Raw genomic sequence first — 16718 nt, forward strand, 5'->3', positions numbered from 1 at the left:
TTTTCGAATCTGAGAGTAAATAGAGACTAATATATTGATAAAAGTCACCTTATCCGAGAGAGAGTTACATGGTTATCAAAACGTCACGCCAGGATAAGCCTACACGAAACACAGCCCTTATTTTAAATGTTTCTAAAATCCCCTATGGGAAAAATGAATGGTGGAAAAACGATTGGAATAATTTCCCTCTTGACCACTAGGTTTTATGGGTATTATGACACCTCCACTGTGGGGCTCTATAGAGCTTGCCAGCTTGTAGTCCTAAAACCCAGAAATTAGTTAACTCTGGGATTTGTTCAGCCATCCCTGGGGAAAGATGAATGAGGAAAGAACAGGGTTTTGGAATAAATTATGAAAATAGGGTCTGATGTTAACCTCTATGTTATTGGTGTACCCCCCCCCCCCCCCCCCCCCCACGGGATGGTTGAGCTAATGTGTGCTAATGTGATTAGCATGACATTGTAAGTAACAGTGAAAGAATACCATGCTATTGTTTGAGGAGAATGCACAGTTATGTTCTTGAAAATGTATCAATAAACCAATTAGGCACATTTGTGGCAGACTTGATACAACATTTTGAACAGTAATGCAATGGTTCATTGGATCAGTATAAAACTTTGCACATACACTACTGCCATCTAGTGGCCAAAATCTAAATTGCGCCTAAACTACAATAATACATTGTGGCCTTTCTCTGGCATTTCAAAATATTGTTTTAAAAACTAACAAAAAAATTTTTTTTTTCTTTGTATTATCTTTTACCAAATCTAATGTGTTATATTCTCCTACAGTACTTTCACATTTCCACAAACTTCAGTGTTTCCTTTTAAATGGTATCAAGAATAGGCGTATCCTTGCTTCAGGTCCTGAGCTACAGGCAGTTAGATTTGGGTATGTCATTTTAGGCGAAAATTGGAAAAAAGGGTCCGATCCTTAACACAAATTTAGGAGATCTTACTCGTTTTGTTCTATGAGATAATAGCGGTTAACATGACCATTATGAATTATGAAGCCTTTATGTGCTTAATGTGCTTTTTTTATAACATCAATTCTTCAAAAAGTGAAGTTAGCTGATGGAGATTATTTCATAGAACAAAACGTATTAGATCTCATAAGCCTGTGTCCGCCACAGACCTTGTTTTCGGGGTTTATCCAAAAACCCTACGAAGACACCATTCATTTTCCTCATAGGTTTTGTCCAACAAACCATGGCAGAGTTAGTGACTACAAAAGGACTCCATTAGGCTACTATTTCTCTCTATTGCAATCAGGCCAGGGCAGTCTGTAAAGGAAATAGCAATGGCGAACGTGATCAAATGTCTCTGGAGGTGTTGGCAGAATGTTTTACACTTTTACAGTGACATTTGCTGTATCTGACCGTTTCAGATATCTGACCGTTGTGTCTGACCGTTGTGGACCTGTAAACAAATCGTTTGAATTCAAACAAGTTTTGCATTTGCTTTTTCCCCAAACCTAAATATGCTGCACTGCCTGCAAATTCTGAAACGTTGTCTAGCAGCTCGACAAAATGTAAAACCTAGTAGGCCTACTTACAGTGGTATCCTACACTCTTCAAAACAAAAGACCAACTGTCTGTTCATCTGTTGAATTCTACTGTAGGCTATATTATAAACCACGCTCCCTTTTGAATGCATAGAGCAAAATACTTGAAATAATAGCCTACCTAATAGGCCCAATTAAATGAGAGATGTGCATTGTAATTTGTTGTAGGTTAAAAAGTATTCTGTAAAATGAACCTATCATGACCAGGAAAGGTGGGGAGGAATTTATTCTGCATGACAATATGTATTATGTTTTATATTTATAAATGAAATGTTATTTACTTGAGGCATTTAAAATTACAGTAGGGTATTCACATATACAGTAGCCTAGCCTAAAAACACGTAAATGGAAAAGGTGAACCGCCTGTTCTACCATTAAACTGCGCTTCCGAATCGGATCGCATGGAGTAAAATTGGAAATCGAATTACTACGATAAAGTGGGTCCACGTTGTAGGCGAAGGGGGAACGTCCCTCCCACATTCTGAAATTGCATTTTTGTCCACCCGGTTTTATCATTGGAATGTAATATCAAATGAGGTTAGTGTGCTTTAGGACCATGCGGATGCCTCAGAGGGGTCGGTAGGCTGTTTGGAGTGTTAATCAGACAGCCTATGGGGTACTTTTATTTTTATTTTATTTATTTCACCTTTATTTAACCAGGTAGGCAAGTTGAGAACAAGTTCTCATTTACAACTGCGACCTGGCCAAGATAAAGGAAAGCAGTTCAACACATATAACAACACATGGAGTAAAACAAACATACAGTCAATAATACAGTAGAAAAATAAGTCTATATACAATGTGAGCAAATGAGGTGAGATAAGGGAGGTAAAGGCAATAAATAGGCCATGGTGCGAAGTAAATACAATATAGCAAGTAAAACACTGGAATGGTAGATTTGACAGTAGATGAGTGTGCAAAGTAGAAATACTTGTGTGCAAAGGAGCAAAATAAATAAATAAATACAGTAGGGGAAGGGGTAGTTGTTTGGGCTATTTATAGATGGGCTATATACAGGTGCAGTGATCTGTGAGCTGCTCTGACAGCTGGTGCTTAAAGTTAGTGAGGGAGATAAGTGTTTCCAGTTTCAGAGATTTTTGTAGTTCGTTCCAGTCATTGGCAGCAGAGAACTGGAAGGAAAGGCGGCCAAAGGAGGAATTGGCTTTGGGGGTGACAAGTGAGATATACCTGCTGGAACGCGTGCTACAGGTGGGTGCAGCTATGGTGACCAGCGAGCAGAATACTTCGTGACTATGAAACCATCACAGTCAGAAAAGTTGAGGAACTTATTCTGCAATCAAAATGGATCTTCACTCTTCTCACTAACAGCAAATAACTGAATCATATATATTATATTCTCGTTTTTTTTGTTATGAAGAAGCACGTCATCATATCCCCCATTTGCTCGAAATACTCCGCTGCTTGCGTGCTTGCAATGCAATACTTCATCCAACCACTAGAAACTGTGCGTACGCATGGTCTAACTTTGCGAAAGCTAAGAACATTCGCAGGTAAAGTTCAGTTTTTTTTAAATGGCGCACGCATGTTTTTGGGTAGCCTAAATATATGGTATGTTGGTCTACGCAACGTCTATAAATGAGGCCTCATGGGTAATTGCAATTAACTACAGGTAGAAACAGAATCCAAAAGTGTTTCTGCCCTCCAGGACTGGAATTGCACAGAGTTGCATTTGACACATACATCGCTATAGGTCTATAGGCCTATGACAATTAGAAACGGTGAAAGCGTTTTAATTTATCACACCTTATTATCTAAAGTAGACTACACAGTCATTGTGCATTGTTTTCCCTCAATATTATCCAGTATATTTCATGATTTATGCTGTAAATTCGTGTTTTATTGTTCAACTGTTAGATAGATATGCCTATATAGGCTATATGGCTCAGGCCTATCGGTTTATTGCCTGGCTGCAGATTGTAAAAAAATGTGTACGATTCATGCAATGTGTAGTTGCAATATTTAGAAGATGGGTGGCAGCATTTAACAACTTTCAACTTGATCTGTTTGTTATAGTATTGGGAGAGCGCACATAAAATAAATGCGTTAAAATATGTTGGGCATTCACAAATTACTGTGTTGCCAATGTTAGGTAAAATGTATTGTGTGATATATGTATTACGCTTATATTTCACTCATATTTTAGTGACGACAAAACAGAGCTCTGACTTGAATTGGTCAATGTTTTTGTATCACTTCAAATAATAAAAGTGGTGCCTTGGCAGTGTCACCTTTGGCGCTTAAATCTGTATTACCTTGGTGTTGTTTCCAATTCATCCAGTATTGTTTGGGAGATGCTTATGGTCGCCATGCTGTCATGCTTGAGCCACAACAAGAAAGGCCCGTCAAAAATCTGTCGGTACCATTTTTTATTTTTTTTCTTCATTTGGAGCATCTATAGGGGACACGTTTTCTGTTTGTTTGTGCATGAAAAGGGAAAAAAAACAGTACATTTGGATAGCATGTGCTGATGGAAATGTTTTATATTAAAACATGGCGTTGTCTAGGTTATTAGACCTACAGGCTTCATAAGGAACATATCAAATGTTAATTCATTATATAATTGACGTTTATTGATGTAATCCTCGTTCTTATTTCTAAAGTAGATCGTTTACACTGTAAAGATAGCCTATGCTAGTGATTCTATATATTGTGCGCAAATCAATGCATTATGCACAAGCCATCAGGCAGTCTGGTAAACAATTGGTTACTTCAATTCTTAAGTAATTTTTTTTATAATCTCTCCTAATTCGTTTTCCATAGGCCATAAGCATTTTCTCTGGACAGGAGAGCTAAGGAGGATAGTTTACCTTAAGCCTATGCATAATCTCCTACCAAATACTAGGAGTCTGTTTAGTTGGTGGGACGTCCCACGTGGTTTCAACTCCTTGTATAAAAACTTTCAGTCTATGGAGGGCTCCTAAATCGACATAGCAAGAGAAAGGTTCGTCCGATCATTAGGCCTCTTTGTGCTCAAGTATATCAGGGCAATTTCATATCGGGAATTCAAATCCAATTAAGGTGCATTTTAATAAGGATACACAGGAACAAAAACTGAAGGAATAAGTCCAAAGCAAATGACAAACTGGATGCTACAATATGCGATAAGTTATTATTTGACCGACCCTTCAGCTTTTTCCATTTATGGAATATCCTGATTTGTGTTTATCAACCAATGGGTGATTTTATTTTCGTTTAGTTTGTCCTCTTCTAATCGTTTCTAAATGATGATTATTGCGGATTGCAGTTCAATTAAACCATGGCATGATACGTCAGGCATTGAACTGAAACTCAATTGACGGATAATGGTAGCCTATTGGTTTTTAAATTGTGTTACCTTGAAAGGGTGAAGCAAAGTCATTGAGACAAGCAGAACGGACTTGACTCCCAATGTGCCCCTGAAGTGAAGTCAACTGAGTGACAGACATCGGGAATGAAAACAGACACGAAATAAGGGGAATATTTCAAGTTACGGTGAATGTGGAATAGTTAATTCCATCAAAATGCGTCTGAATTGAGTGAATATTTATTATTGCTTGGACTCCTTGCAAATGTATACGGACTAACGGGATTCTGCAACTTTATCTTTCTTTTCATTCGAAATCGTATTTTTTTTAAAACGCCAAGTGAATAGTCTGCATTTGACAGAAATATTCTGCATACCTTTTTATAGTAGAAAACGAATTATTGCACTTCAAATATCACGACTTTTCTTCTTCATAAAGAAAATGATTAACTGTATAATCAAAGTGGCATTATTTGTGGCTTGCGTGTTGTCTGTCCGCTGCAAAGAAGCGGCGCCGGGATCCTTGAACCCTTTGCCGGGAATAGAGACGCAAACCGTAGCTCAGGAAACTTGCTCTTCGTGTGGCATCGGTCAGCCCGAAGAATCGGGACAGGTGGACATTGACTTTCTGGAGGCGGTGAAAAGGCATATCTTGAGCAGGTTACAGATGAGGGTAAGACCCAACATCACCCATCCTATCCCGAAGGCGGCGATGGTGACTGCGCTTCGGAAACTCCACGCGGGTAAAGTGCGCGAGGATGGGAGAGTAGAAATCCCGAATCTGGATGGACACGCGACCAGCAATGCCAACGAGGTGCTGGAGGAAAGCTCGGAGATAATCAGTTTCGCAGAGACAGGTGTGTAATTATTGTATATTACAGGCAAGCTACCGTTTACTCTATTGTATTAGGAAAAAAACTAACAAATAAAACCACTTTTACGCAGACCAAGCTGGGTATGGTGCGTAAGGTTTGGACTAAACATTTGATCAAGGTGATGTCGCGCATCATCCCCGGCCGCGCAAAGTGCAGAAAGGGTCTGTGATTTGAAAACAATACATTCACAAATTCCTTACAGTGGGCACAGTAGTAGCCTACTTTCTAAACATTAGGTAGGGAGCATGAAACCAGAAATCAACTGATGCGGGTTCCATGCATACAGGAAAAGGCAGTCAAATAGCTTGAAATATAAAACTAAAACAAAATCAAATGTTGCTTCTGTTTATAATTTATAGGTGTTTTAAATTATTATTTTCCCCAAGCTATTCTGCAAACACTTTGGGTTATTTGGTAACCCAGCGCTGGTTAACTAGTGGACATAACACATGTTTGGTTATTTTCACCCAGCCAGTTGGGTTGGGTGAATAACCCAACATGTTGGTTTGTTGGGATTACCCAAACATGGGTTAATTTAACCATCAGTTGGGTATTTTTTTACTCTCATGCTGGGTGGAACGAGCAGCTTGGCCTTTTTGAATGTAATCCTTAGGTTATTTTCAGGAGGCGTGTCTTATTAGGGGCGTGGCTTTCAGCTATATCTTATTGGCCACCCATGAGTTTAGTTTATTAGGATCCCCATTAGCTATGGTCATGGCTAGAAGGATCCAGGTTTTGTCAAATTAACAGTTGACATTTTTTGGAAACCACGTGTTTGTTGTATTTGATACTATCCCACCTATGCCGCTCCAGCCATTACCACGAGGGCATCCTCCCCGATTATGGTGCCACCAACCTCCTGTGGTCCACATAGAAACCTACAAATACATGACAAAGTACAGAACAGTAATAGACAAGAACAACATAAATATTACATTAAATTCTAAATAAAAATAGTTTTATATATAGGAAAGACACCAAGATTCAACAAAAACACTTAAAACACTATTCAGATATACATATCAATATTCTTATACAGTACAGTTAAATTAGATCTTTAGAAATAGGAGAAGCGTTGTGATACAATGTTTTTTAAATCTGTTTTTAAAGTTAGACTTGCTGTTTGCCTGAGTAACCTCTGGTGGAAGAGCATTCCATGATGACATGGCTCTATACATACTGTAACTGAGCGACGCATTCAATCTGTTTTTGGTTTGGGTACCGTAAGAGACCAATAGTTGCATGTCTGGTGCGGAACAGTTGAAGTGGGAAGTTTACATACACCTTAGCCAAATACAGTTAAACTCAGTTTTTCACAATTCCTGACATTTAATCCTAGTAAAAATTCCCTGTCTTAAGGTCAGTTAGAATCACCATTTTATTTTAAGAATGTGAAATGTCAGAATAATAGTAGAGAGAATGATTTATTTCAGCTTAAAAATTTTTCATCACATTCCCAGTGGGTCAGAAGTTTACATACACTCAATTAGTATTTGGTATCATTGCCTTTAAATTGTTTAACTTGGGTCAAACTTTTTGGGTAGCCTTCTACAAGCTTCCCACAATAAGTTGGGTGAATTTTGGCCCATTCCTCCTGACAGAGCTGGTGTAACTGAGTCAGGTTTGTAGGCCTCCTTGCTCGCAAACGCTTTTTCAGTTTTGCCCACAAATTTTCTATGGGATTGAGGTCAGGGCTTTGTGATGGCCACTCCAATACCTTGACTTTGTTGTCCTTAAGCCATTTTGCCACAAATGTGGAAGTATACTTGGGGTCATTGTCCATTTGGAAGACCCATTTGTGACCAAGCTTTAACTTCCTGAATGATGTCTTGAGATGTTGCTTCAATATATCCACATCATTTTCCATCCTTGTGATGCCATCTATTTTGTGAAGTGCACCAGTCCCTCCTGCAGCAAAGCACCCCCACAACATGATGCTTCCACCCCCGTGCTTCACAGTTGGGATGGTGTTTTTCGGCTTGCAACCCTCCCCCTTTTTTCTCCAAACATAACGATGGTCATTATGGCCAAACAGTTCTGTTTTTGTTTCATCAGACCAGAGGACATTTCTCCAAAAAGTTCAGCTTCTTCAACTTGTTGAATGGTCAAACTCTTTATGCACAACTCCAGTTGAGGTTTAGGTCTAAGAGAATACTTTGAACCAAATAAAATGCTTTTGGTTTTAGATGTATTTAAGACCAGTTTGTTGTTTATTACCCATTATAGCACTGACTGTAACTCCTTGATAAGAGTCTCAGTGAGCTCACTGGCTGTAGGTGCTGATGTGTACAGTGTGCAATTATCAGCATACATAGTCATTTTAGCTACTTGTAAGACAAGTAGAAAATAATTTGTAAAAATAGAGAAGATTAACAGCCCAAGGCAACTGCCCTGAGGGATACCACACTGTACATATCTGATGTTAGAGAAGCCTCTATTGAAAAACTCTCCAACCACGTAATGGCAGGTTATGTAAAGCCATAACAAGTGAGTTTTTTCATAACAAATTATGATCAATAACATCAACGGCTGCACAGAAATCTAATAATACAGCTCCAACTATCATATTATTATCCATTTATTTTATTAAATCATCAGTCATCTGAGTCAGTCCAGCACAAGTTGAGTGCCCTACCCTATATGCATTTTGAAAGTCAGTAGTTTACTTGTTCATTAAAATATAGCATTGTATTTGTTCAAACACAATTCTCTCCATCATTTTACTAAGAACAGGCAGCAAACTGATTGGGCGGCTGTTAGAACCAGCAAATGGTGCTTTACTATTTTTAGGTAGTGGAATTACTTTAGCTTCCTTCCACGCATGTGGACACACTCCTTTAGGCTTGGGTTAAAGACATGGCAAATAGGGGCGGCAATACAGTCTGCTACCATTCTCAATAGTTTCCCATCTAGGTTGTCTGTACTTGGTGGCTTATCATTATTGATGGATAACAACCGCTTTTCAACCTCTTCCACGCAAACTTGACCAAATTTAACATTGCAATCGATTCTCTAACATTATTAGATCTTCAATACACAAATATGATGGTTCACTGTTCAATGTTGTCATTTCACTTCTCAATTTGTCTACTAATAGCCATTGAAATCAATGGCTGTATCAAACGGTTTCGTTAAAAATGACCCATCAACTTCAATGTAAAGTTTGGTCACAAAATGTCTCAATTTACAGTATGTCAACCAATCAGCTTTTTGCATCATTTTGCATAATTGCTTTGAACCATAAAATTCATCATTGATCCAGGGGGCTCTAACAGTTCTCACAGTTAGTTTCTTAATAACGGGTGCACGTTTGTCAACAATTGGCAAGAATAATACTCCACGCGCTGCATCTGCATTCTCCTCCTTTATTAGGGACCGACCATGCATTTTTTACTTCTTCAACAAAAGACTCCTCGGAAAACATTTTGTAGGATCTCTCGGTAGTTTGGCTTTCCTTGTTATTGCCACAATGTTATGGTCACTACAGCCAATGGGGACGTATATTGCTTTGGAGCAAAGCTCTGCGGCATTAGTGAATGTATGATCAATACAAGTGGATGTCACAGATCCAACACTATTGGGAAACACTCTAGTTGGTTGAGTGATAACCTGAGTCATGCTACAGGCATATAGTCACAGTACGATGCTTCGTCTTGAGAGGACAACTGTTAGTATCAGAGACCTTATCTAACATCATAAATGTCATTCCTGTTCATCATCCTGAATTTTTTGTATTTTTTTTATTACATATTATAATAAGGTATACCACCTTATTGTATCCCAACAATGGGACGTACAGAGGCTTTTAGGGAACTCATACACTTCTATAAGCATCATTAAAGCTACAAAGAAGTCCGTGGTTAACCATAGCATGTGATAGCTATTCAACAGAACAGATGAACAGGAATGACATTTGCTCAGGTGGCTAAAAATAACTATCTGAATGCCACGCCCCCTACGAAACTATGCCTCCAGTCTTCTGATCCTCATGGGTCGTATCTCAATTACCCAGCAGTTTTTAAAGAAAACAAAACCAACTAAGTGACCCAACACCTGCAGCCCAGCAGTTAGGTCAACCAAACTACCAAGCATTTGTTAGTGTGAGCACAGAATAAAATGTGTCCTCAGGCTTAGGTTCACGCCCCCAGAGACTCATAAAAAAATGTCACTATAACAGCCTCATAGCACTCATCTTCAAAACAACAGAATAGATTAAGGGTAGGTATAATATCACATTCAAAGGAAAGGAATGATATGGACAATCCCAAAAAGATTTGAAAAGCCCCATAATGTTTTCACATTATTCACAAAAGCTCTGTAACTTTGTACTGTACATTTGTGTAGATTCAGCTGGGTTGCCTTCCTTGTGCCTCTTTGCCCTCCTTGCCAGTTGGCAGTATTACACAGGGTGGTAGCTGCTGCCAGCTGGTCGTGGCACTGAGAAGAGCTCACAGAACAATTTGCTTAGAGATGATGAAGGGGGACTGGAAATGATCAATGATGCCACCTGCTTGAGCCCACGTGTATTCAAATCAAACGTCTTATTGCCTCTTATTCTTATAGCAGTTTAAGTCACACCAGATTTTCTCGAACCGGCTGCGCATCTCTCCAACACAATGAGTGTCAGTGATTTGGTTAGCTGATCAGAGATATGTTCAAAACCAACCCTGTTTGGTGCTTCTCAAATACACGTAGAAAAAAATAGTGCTATCTAGAACCTAAAAGGGTTATTCGGCTGTCCCCATAGGAGAACCGTTTTTGGTTCCAGGTAGAACCCTTTTGGGTTCCAGGTAGAACTCTTTTCACAGAGGGTTCTATATGGAACCCAAAAGGGTTCTTCTACCTGGAACCAAAAAGGGTTGTCCTATGGGGACAGCCGAATAACCCTTTTTGGAAGCCTTTTCTCTAAGAGTGTACAGTCAATCTAAGACACCTGATAAAAACCTAATGTTCACCCATGCTGAGCGTTTCATCTGAATGCCACCCATATAATATAATTATACTGTGATCTCCTGGTACCAGCTATAAGCTGACCTGAAAGAAGAGCTGCTTTAGATTGGCTGTACATCTACATAAGGTCAACGCTTTGTGCCAGGACCATGCATGCTGAATGTAGAGTGAACTGGAATGGTGAACTCACTGCCACGACTGTTCCGTATTAGAATGCATGGTGTGAGGGACCATCTCCCTTATATAGTCCTAGAGTGGGACTTGGTTCCTGCCTGCACAGTACTCATTGACTTCATCATGCTTATATGTTAGACCTTGTATTTGCCGTTGTTGTGTATCGTTACTACAGCAGTCGCCTGACAAAGATGCAACAGTGTCAGCTATAGTGATAGCATCTGAAGATGCTTTCTCTGCAACTCTGTTTCTGTCCCTGAGAAGGATAAAGAAAGAATGCTGTATACTGCATTGGCGCTCTCATAAGATCACCTGACAAATCACTTTCAGATTAGATGTGCCTTTTTGGGGAGTATTCCGTTCTTGAGTATCCTGTTCCATCTGAGATAATTTCCCTCTTTACTCTCAGAGTGAAAAATGGACCCCTTAGGTTTGTTTCACAAAGCCCCCCTTTTCCCGCCTCCCCTGATGAAAGAAGAAATAACCGATACAGTGATATATCAAAGTCATCCATTGGTAAACAGAAGATAAATAGAACATCCATTTCAAATCAGGAGACACTAGATCTTAGCTTTTTGCTTATTGTTGGTCACGTCTTGACAGCTGTGCTGCCACCCATGGCCTGGTGCTAGTACAGTCAGAGTGTGGTCTATAGCTGTCTGTTGACTAAGTCTTTGAGTTGAGTAATAACAAGGAGATTACCTGTCTTGTGTTGTGTGAGGCAGTGCAGATGGAGACTGGCTGGGCAGGACAGGGCAGCCTCCATTATAGCTATGCCTGATGATGGGGCCCAGGCCCGCCCAGGTCGGGTCCCCTCGCTTTGGGCGGCAAGCAAACAGGCAGGCAGCACAGCTCAGTGTTCAGGCTGGAGAGGTGACCCTTGACATGTGTGCGTTTTCCAACTTTCCTTCACCTGACAGCTGCATGTTGCTCAGTCAGTCACAGAGTATCCATGTAGCGTGTTGCTGATGGTCTCTCAGGTTAGAAGGTTTCACTCTCACTGGAGGACTGGGGAGAAACCATCTATTTCAGTTGCTACCTTAGCTACTGAAGATGTTACTGTCTCTTGGGTTTCTTTAGGTAGTTCAAGGTTCAGGTCTTCTCTTGATCAACTGCATGGTGGTGCAGGAAGCCTGACCAGGCAAAGTCAGTGTGGAAGAGTAGGAGTTGTTTTGGTCATGTGACAAGTGCAAGTTAGATTTGAATTTGACTTTGGACCCTGACCCTACCCTAACCCGAACCTGAACCTACCCACACATGAAAACAATATGGCACAAACCTAAAACAACATTGGCACGCACTGTTCAGCCAGAAAAGGTTTCTGTGGTGGTAGTTGGGAAGGCCAGCTAGTTTCATGTAAATTCCTTTTTTCCTTCATCATTAATCCACAGTGAAGCTGTGCTCCTCTTCACTCAATGTGCCTGGCTTTACCATGCCTTTACATCACATTACTGTGCATTGTGTAAGCAGTTAGGCTCAGTAAGCTCTCGTTTTTCTGCAGTATTCACAGCAAAGCCTTTGAGCCTTTGTACTTGGCTCTGATAAGCCCTCTTCTCCATACCCAGCCTGACTCAGGGCCAGGGGCAACTTCAAGTGGGCCTGATCCCAGATCTGTACTGTCATTGTCACTGTCAAGGCTCCCTATAAGCAAGGGCCAGCTGGAACTGATTCCAGACGTGCTGATGCTGTCGTTGCAGACCTCATGTAGACCTACGTGACAAGACCAGGGCCTGTATTCATAAAGCGTCTCAGAGTAGGAGTGCTGATCTAGGAACAGGTCCCACCTATTTTTCATGACGATCTAAAATACAAAACTGATCCTGGATCAGCACCCTGAGACACTTTCTGAATACGGGCCCAGAGCTCAGAGCTGACACTCAGAGCTGAGTGTCTCTGTTAGAGCTGTCTCCCAGTGTACACCCATCCACCAAATCCCTTTAGTACCATTCCTAACTCTGTTTACATCCCAGGCCAGATAAAGATGACATTAAGACAGGCTATAACCAGGGAGACCATAGTAACCGTCTATCTCAATTTAATCCCAAACTGTTGAACTGTTCCCAATGTGCCCAGTTCTTGTCTAGCTATTCATCCAACAATCCAAGCTTGGGACCACCCAGTGTGGTAGTATCTTCTTGACGCTTTGTCCAATAGCAGTAAGGTTTTTGAAAGATGTTTGTTTACACCATATAGCCAATGAATCTGTGTGTTTGTCTCCTTTTTTAGCATTGCCACACTGACCTTTAAAGGTTTAAACTGACTTTTAACGGACCTTTTCCTATTCTGTTCCTGTCTTTCCCAGATGAGCTGGTATCATCCAAATCTAGCCTGTTCTTCCTGATCTCCAACGAGGGAAACCAGCACCTGTACGTGACCCAGGCCACCCTCTGGCTGTACTTAAGGCTGCTTCCTAACACCCTGGACAAGGGCCAGCGGAGGAAGGTCACAGTCAAGGTGTACTACCAGGAGCCTGGCCTGGGCAGCAAGTGGAACCTGGTGGAAAAGCGTGTTGAGCTGAAGAGGAGCGGCTGGCACACCTTCCCCCTGACCAACGCTATCCAGATGGTGTTCGAGAAGGGCGGCCGGCGGCAGAACCTGGACGTGCGCTGTGAGGGCTGCGAGGACCTGGCGGTCTTACCGATCCTCGTGAACCAGAACGACGAGTCCCACAGGCCGTTTCTAGTCATACAGGCCCGGCAAGCGGACAACAAGCACCGCATCAGAAAGAGGGGGCTGGAGTGTGACGGGAGCAGTAGCCTGTGCTGCAGACAGCAGTTCTACATAGACTTCCGCCTCATCGGCTGGAACGACTGGATCATTGCGCCGTCGGGGTACTTTGGGAACTACTGCGAGGGCAACTGTCCACCGTACATGGCGGGAGTGCCAGGGTCGGCGTCGTCCTTCCACACTGCAGTGGTCAATCAGTATCGGATGAGAGGCATGAGCCCCGGGTCCATGAACTCCTGTTGCATCCCCACCAAGCTCAGCACCATGTCAATGCTCTACTTCGACGATGAATACAACATCGTCAAGAGAGACGTACCCAATATGATCGTGGAGGAGTGTGGATGCGCTTGAGTTGAGACCGCACGTGCTTCAAGTGGACTTTTATGAACATTTGTAAACAAGAAAAGGATATTCCAAAATGAATTATACAAATCAAAGTGATATTTATGGACAATTATAAGGCATACACACATGCACACACAGCTTCATTCATTCACACATATCCTACACACTCATTCTCACATATGCCTGAACAAACACTTGTATATATATTTATGTTTGTTAATAATATTCTCTGGTAGAAGCCTTTTTTCTTTTGCCAACATATGAACATATGATTCAACCCCATTTTTTGTGAACATGTGTTTGCAAATTCATGTAAGTGTCATTATCAGAGGGATTGGAACTAAATGGTACTTATCACATTATATATTTTCCAAGATTGCCATTTCTATTCTGAAAATGGAGAGTTCTATTTCGATACTCTGACGAAGGTGGAAAAGAGCCTGAGATTATGAAGGAGGTGCACTTGCTGATAGACAATTCCAAACCACGCCTCTTTCAAGAAAGTATGACTGCAAAATGTATAGTGAAAGCCCTGACAACTCACCTCTTGTACAACTTCAGCACTTCTAACAAGAAATACATCTTGTTGATGTGTCACAAGATTCCATTTTACATAAAAACTTTTTCATTTTGCGGCCAGCATCCGGAAATCAAAATGGCTTCCATGTCAGAAGAGTGAGCAGAACATAAAAATACATTCCAACACACCATGCTGAAGCTGTCATGACAACCTGGGAGTTTAGGCTGTGATATGAAACAGTGACAATAGGGAAGAAACATTGACCTTTCCGTTACTTCCTTCTGAATCCTTTCTACTTTCGTTCACACTTTTAACAGGAAGAGTCACATTTCTTCGACAGCTGAAGCACAACCTCTCATTTCAGTCAGCCAATCAAAAGCGAAGAGTTGCCATATTGTTTGGTTAAAGTCCTGGTGCAGCATAGCACTTCCTAATGCACATTAAATAGCACTTGCAGATTGAAATGCCTTTAAAGAGTACAATGTGGTACACCGACCCTTGCTCACAATCCTTTTAAATATAAGTGCCACATGAGCTATGCAATGTATAGTATTGACCCACAGACACCAGACAAACTGAACTTTTAGTTATAGTTATTAACTATTACCAGTACTTGAAATGTAATCTTTCGCTTCCTCTTCAAAGTGAATGATAGTTACAATATTTGCACTGAAAAGTTGCGTGATTAGTTAAAAACAGAAAGAAACTGCCATTGGAAAAAAAAATGTTTTTATAGAAAGCAAATCGAGTTCTGTTCAAATGTATTATACCTAATCATGGAACCAAAGAGGCCAAGATTTCTTTTTTGCTATTATAAGAGGCCATGGTAATATTTTATAAAATACTTTGTGACCAGTTAAGAGGCCTAAACACTACATCAGGGTACAATATTATGGATTCCATTTTCAGTTCCATGTCTTTTTTTCTATTTTGTATAGACAAATATTTTTTCATCGACTTAAATACTCGTAGGTTTTCTAGTTCAGTTCTTGTTCCAGAATCATTTAGAAAAAACACGTCATCTCTGTACAGCTGATGTAAGATATAAATATGATTTAAAAATATTTTGTTCTTTGTAATTGTTGAAAAATAAATGTCTTATTCTGAATTAGGTTGGAACTCTCTTGAGTCTTTTTGGGGACTACTTCAATTTTTATTTAACTAGGCAAGTCAGTTAAGAACAAATTCTTATTTTTAATGACGGCCTAGGCCTTGTTCAGGGTTGGAACGACAGATTTTTACCTTGGGGATTTGATCTTGCAACCTTTTGGTTACTAGTCCAATGCTCTAACCGCTAGGCTACCGGCCACCCTAATATGTAAGATATGTCAGGAGTGATCAACTCTAATCTAACCGTTAAACGTGTGACCACTCAAACTCGAACACACACACACACACACACACACACACACACACACAATAATTAGTGCAGAGTGAATCTGGGCAAGGCTCCAGGGCTCAAGTGGTTGGCCCTAGGTCACACTCTCAGTGATTGGTAAACAGAAGCAATCAACAGCATTAGCTGATAGCATCAGATCTGGTTACTTATAGGCTCCCGTTTGTTTTGCAGTAGTGTTTTTAAAGAACGCAACTCAGTGTCAACCTGAGGGTGAACAAAATACCTCACACGTCAGAATCAGTGAGAGAGACAGACAGGGCAGGACTGCACACGCACAAACATGCGCGCACACACGCACACACACACACACACACCAATGCCAGGAGACCACACATGACAGCCCAGGCCTCTTGAAAACACTGCTGTGTCTCTCACGTCCATCCGCAAGATAATCACTTTAAATGTATCTATCACTGTCTGCCAAGGGAATGAAGTGTTTTTGTCAGCTCGGTGAATTAATATGTTTCAGATAAAAACAGACCGTCTCTCAATCTGGCAGTGAAGGGATGAGTCAGTGTTATAATCTGGTGTTGTGAGAGAGAGAGAGAGAGAGAGAGAGAGAGAGAGAGAGAGAGAGAGAGATACAGAGACAGAGAGCGCGAAGGAGAGTAAGAGGAGTGGGAAATAACGAAGAGAGATGTTTCCTAAATTACAGAGAGGGAGAGACAGAGAGACAGAGAGAGAAATGGAGAGCGAAACAGAGAGAGAGATGGTGAGAGAGCGACAGAGAGACCGAGAGGGGAGGACAGAGAGAGAGAGAGAGAGAGAGAGAGAAAGAGAGACAGGCAGAGAGAATAGGCAGGCTGAGAATAGGCAGGCTGAGCTAGGCAGGCTGAGCTAAGCAGGCTGAGAATAGGCCAG

At 40.9% G+C, this 16718-nt stretch overlaps 1 protein-coding gene across 1 annotated transcript; it reads left to right on the forward strand.

Moving 5' to 3' along the window:
• The first annotated feature begins 4472 nt into the window (after positions 1–4472).
• Positions 4473–15569, forward strand: LOC115196012 (inhibin beta B chain). Its single transcript, XM_029756447.1, has 2 exons — positions 4473–5724; positions 13169–15569. Exons 1-2 carry the CDS (start codon positions 5310–5312, stop codon positions 13942–13944), a joined length of 1191 nt encoding a protein of 396 aa, XP_029612307.1. The 5' UTR covers positions 4473–5309; the 3' UTR covers positions 13945–15569.
• Positions 15570–16718: the final 1149 nt, after the last annotated feature.

Source organism: Salmo trutta, chromosome 6 (genome assembly GCF_901001165.1).
Source record: "Salmo trutta chromosome 6, fSalTru1.1, whole genome shotgun sequence".
NCBI classification, from domain to species: domain Eukaryota; kingdom Metazoa; phylum Chordata; class Actinopteri; order Salmoniformes; family Salmonidae; genus Salmo; species Salmo trutta.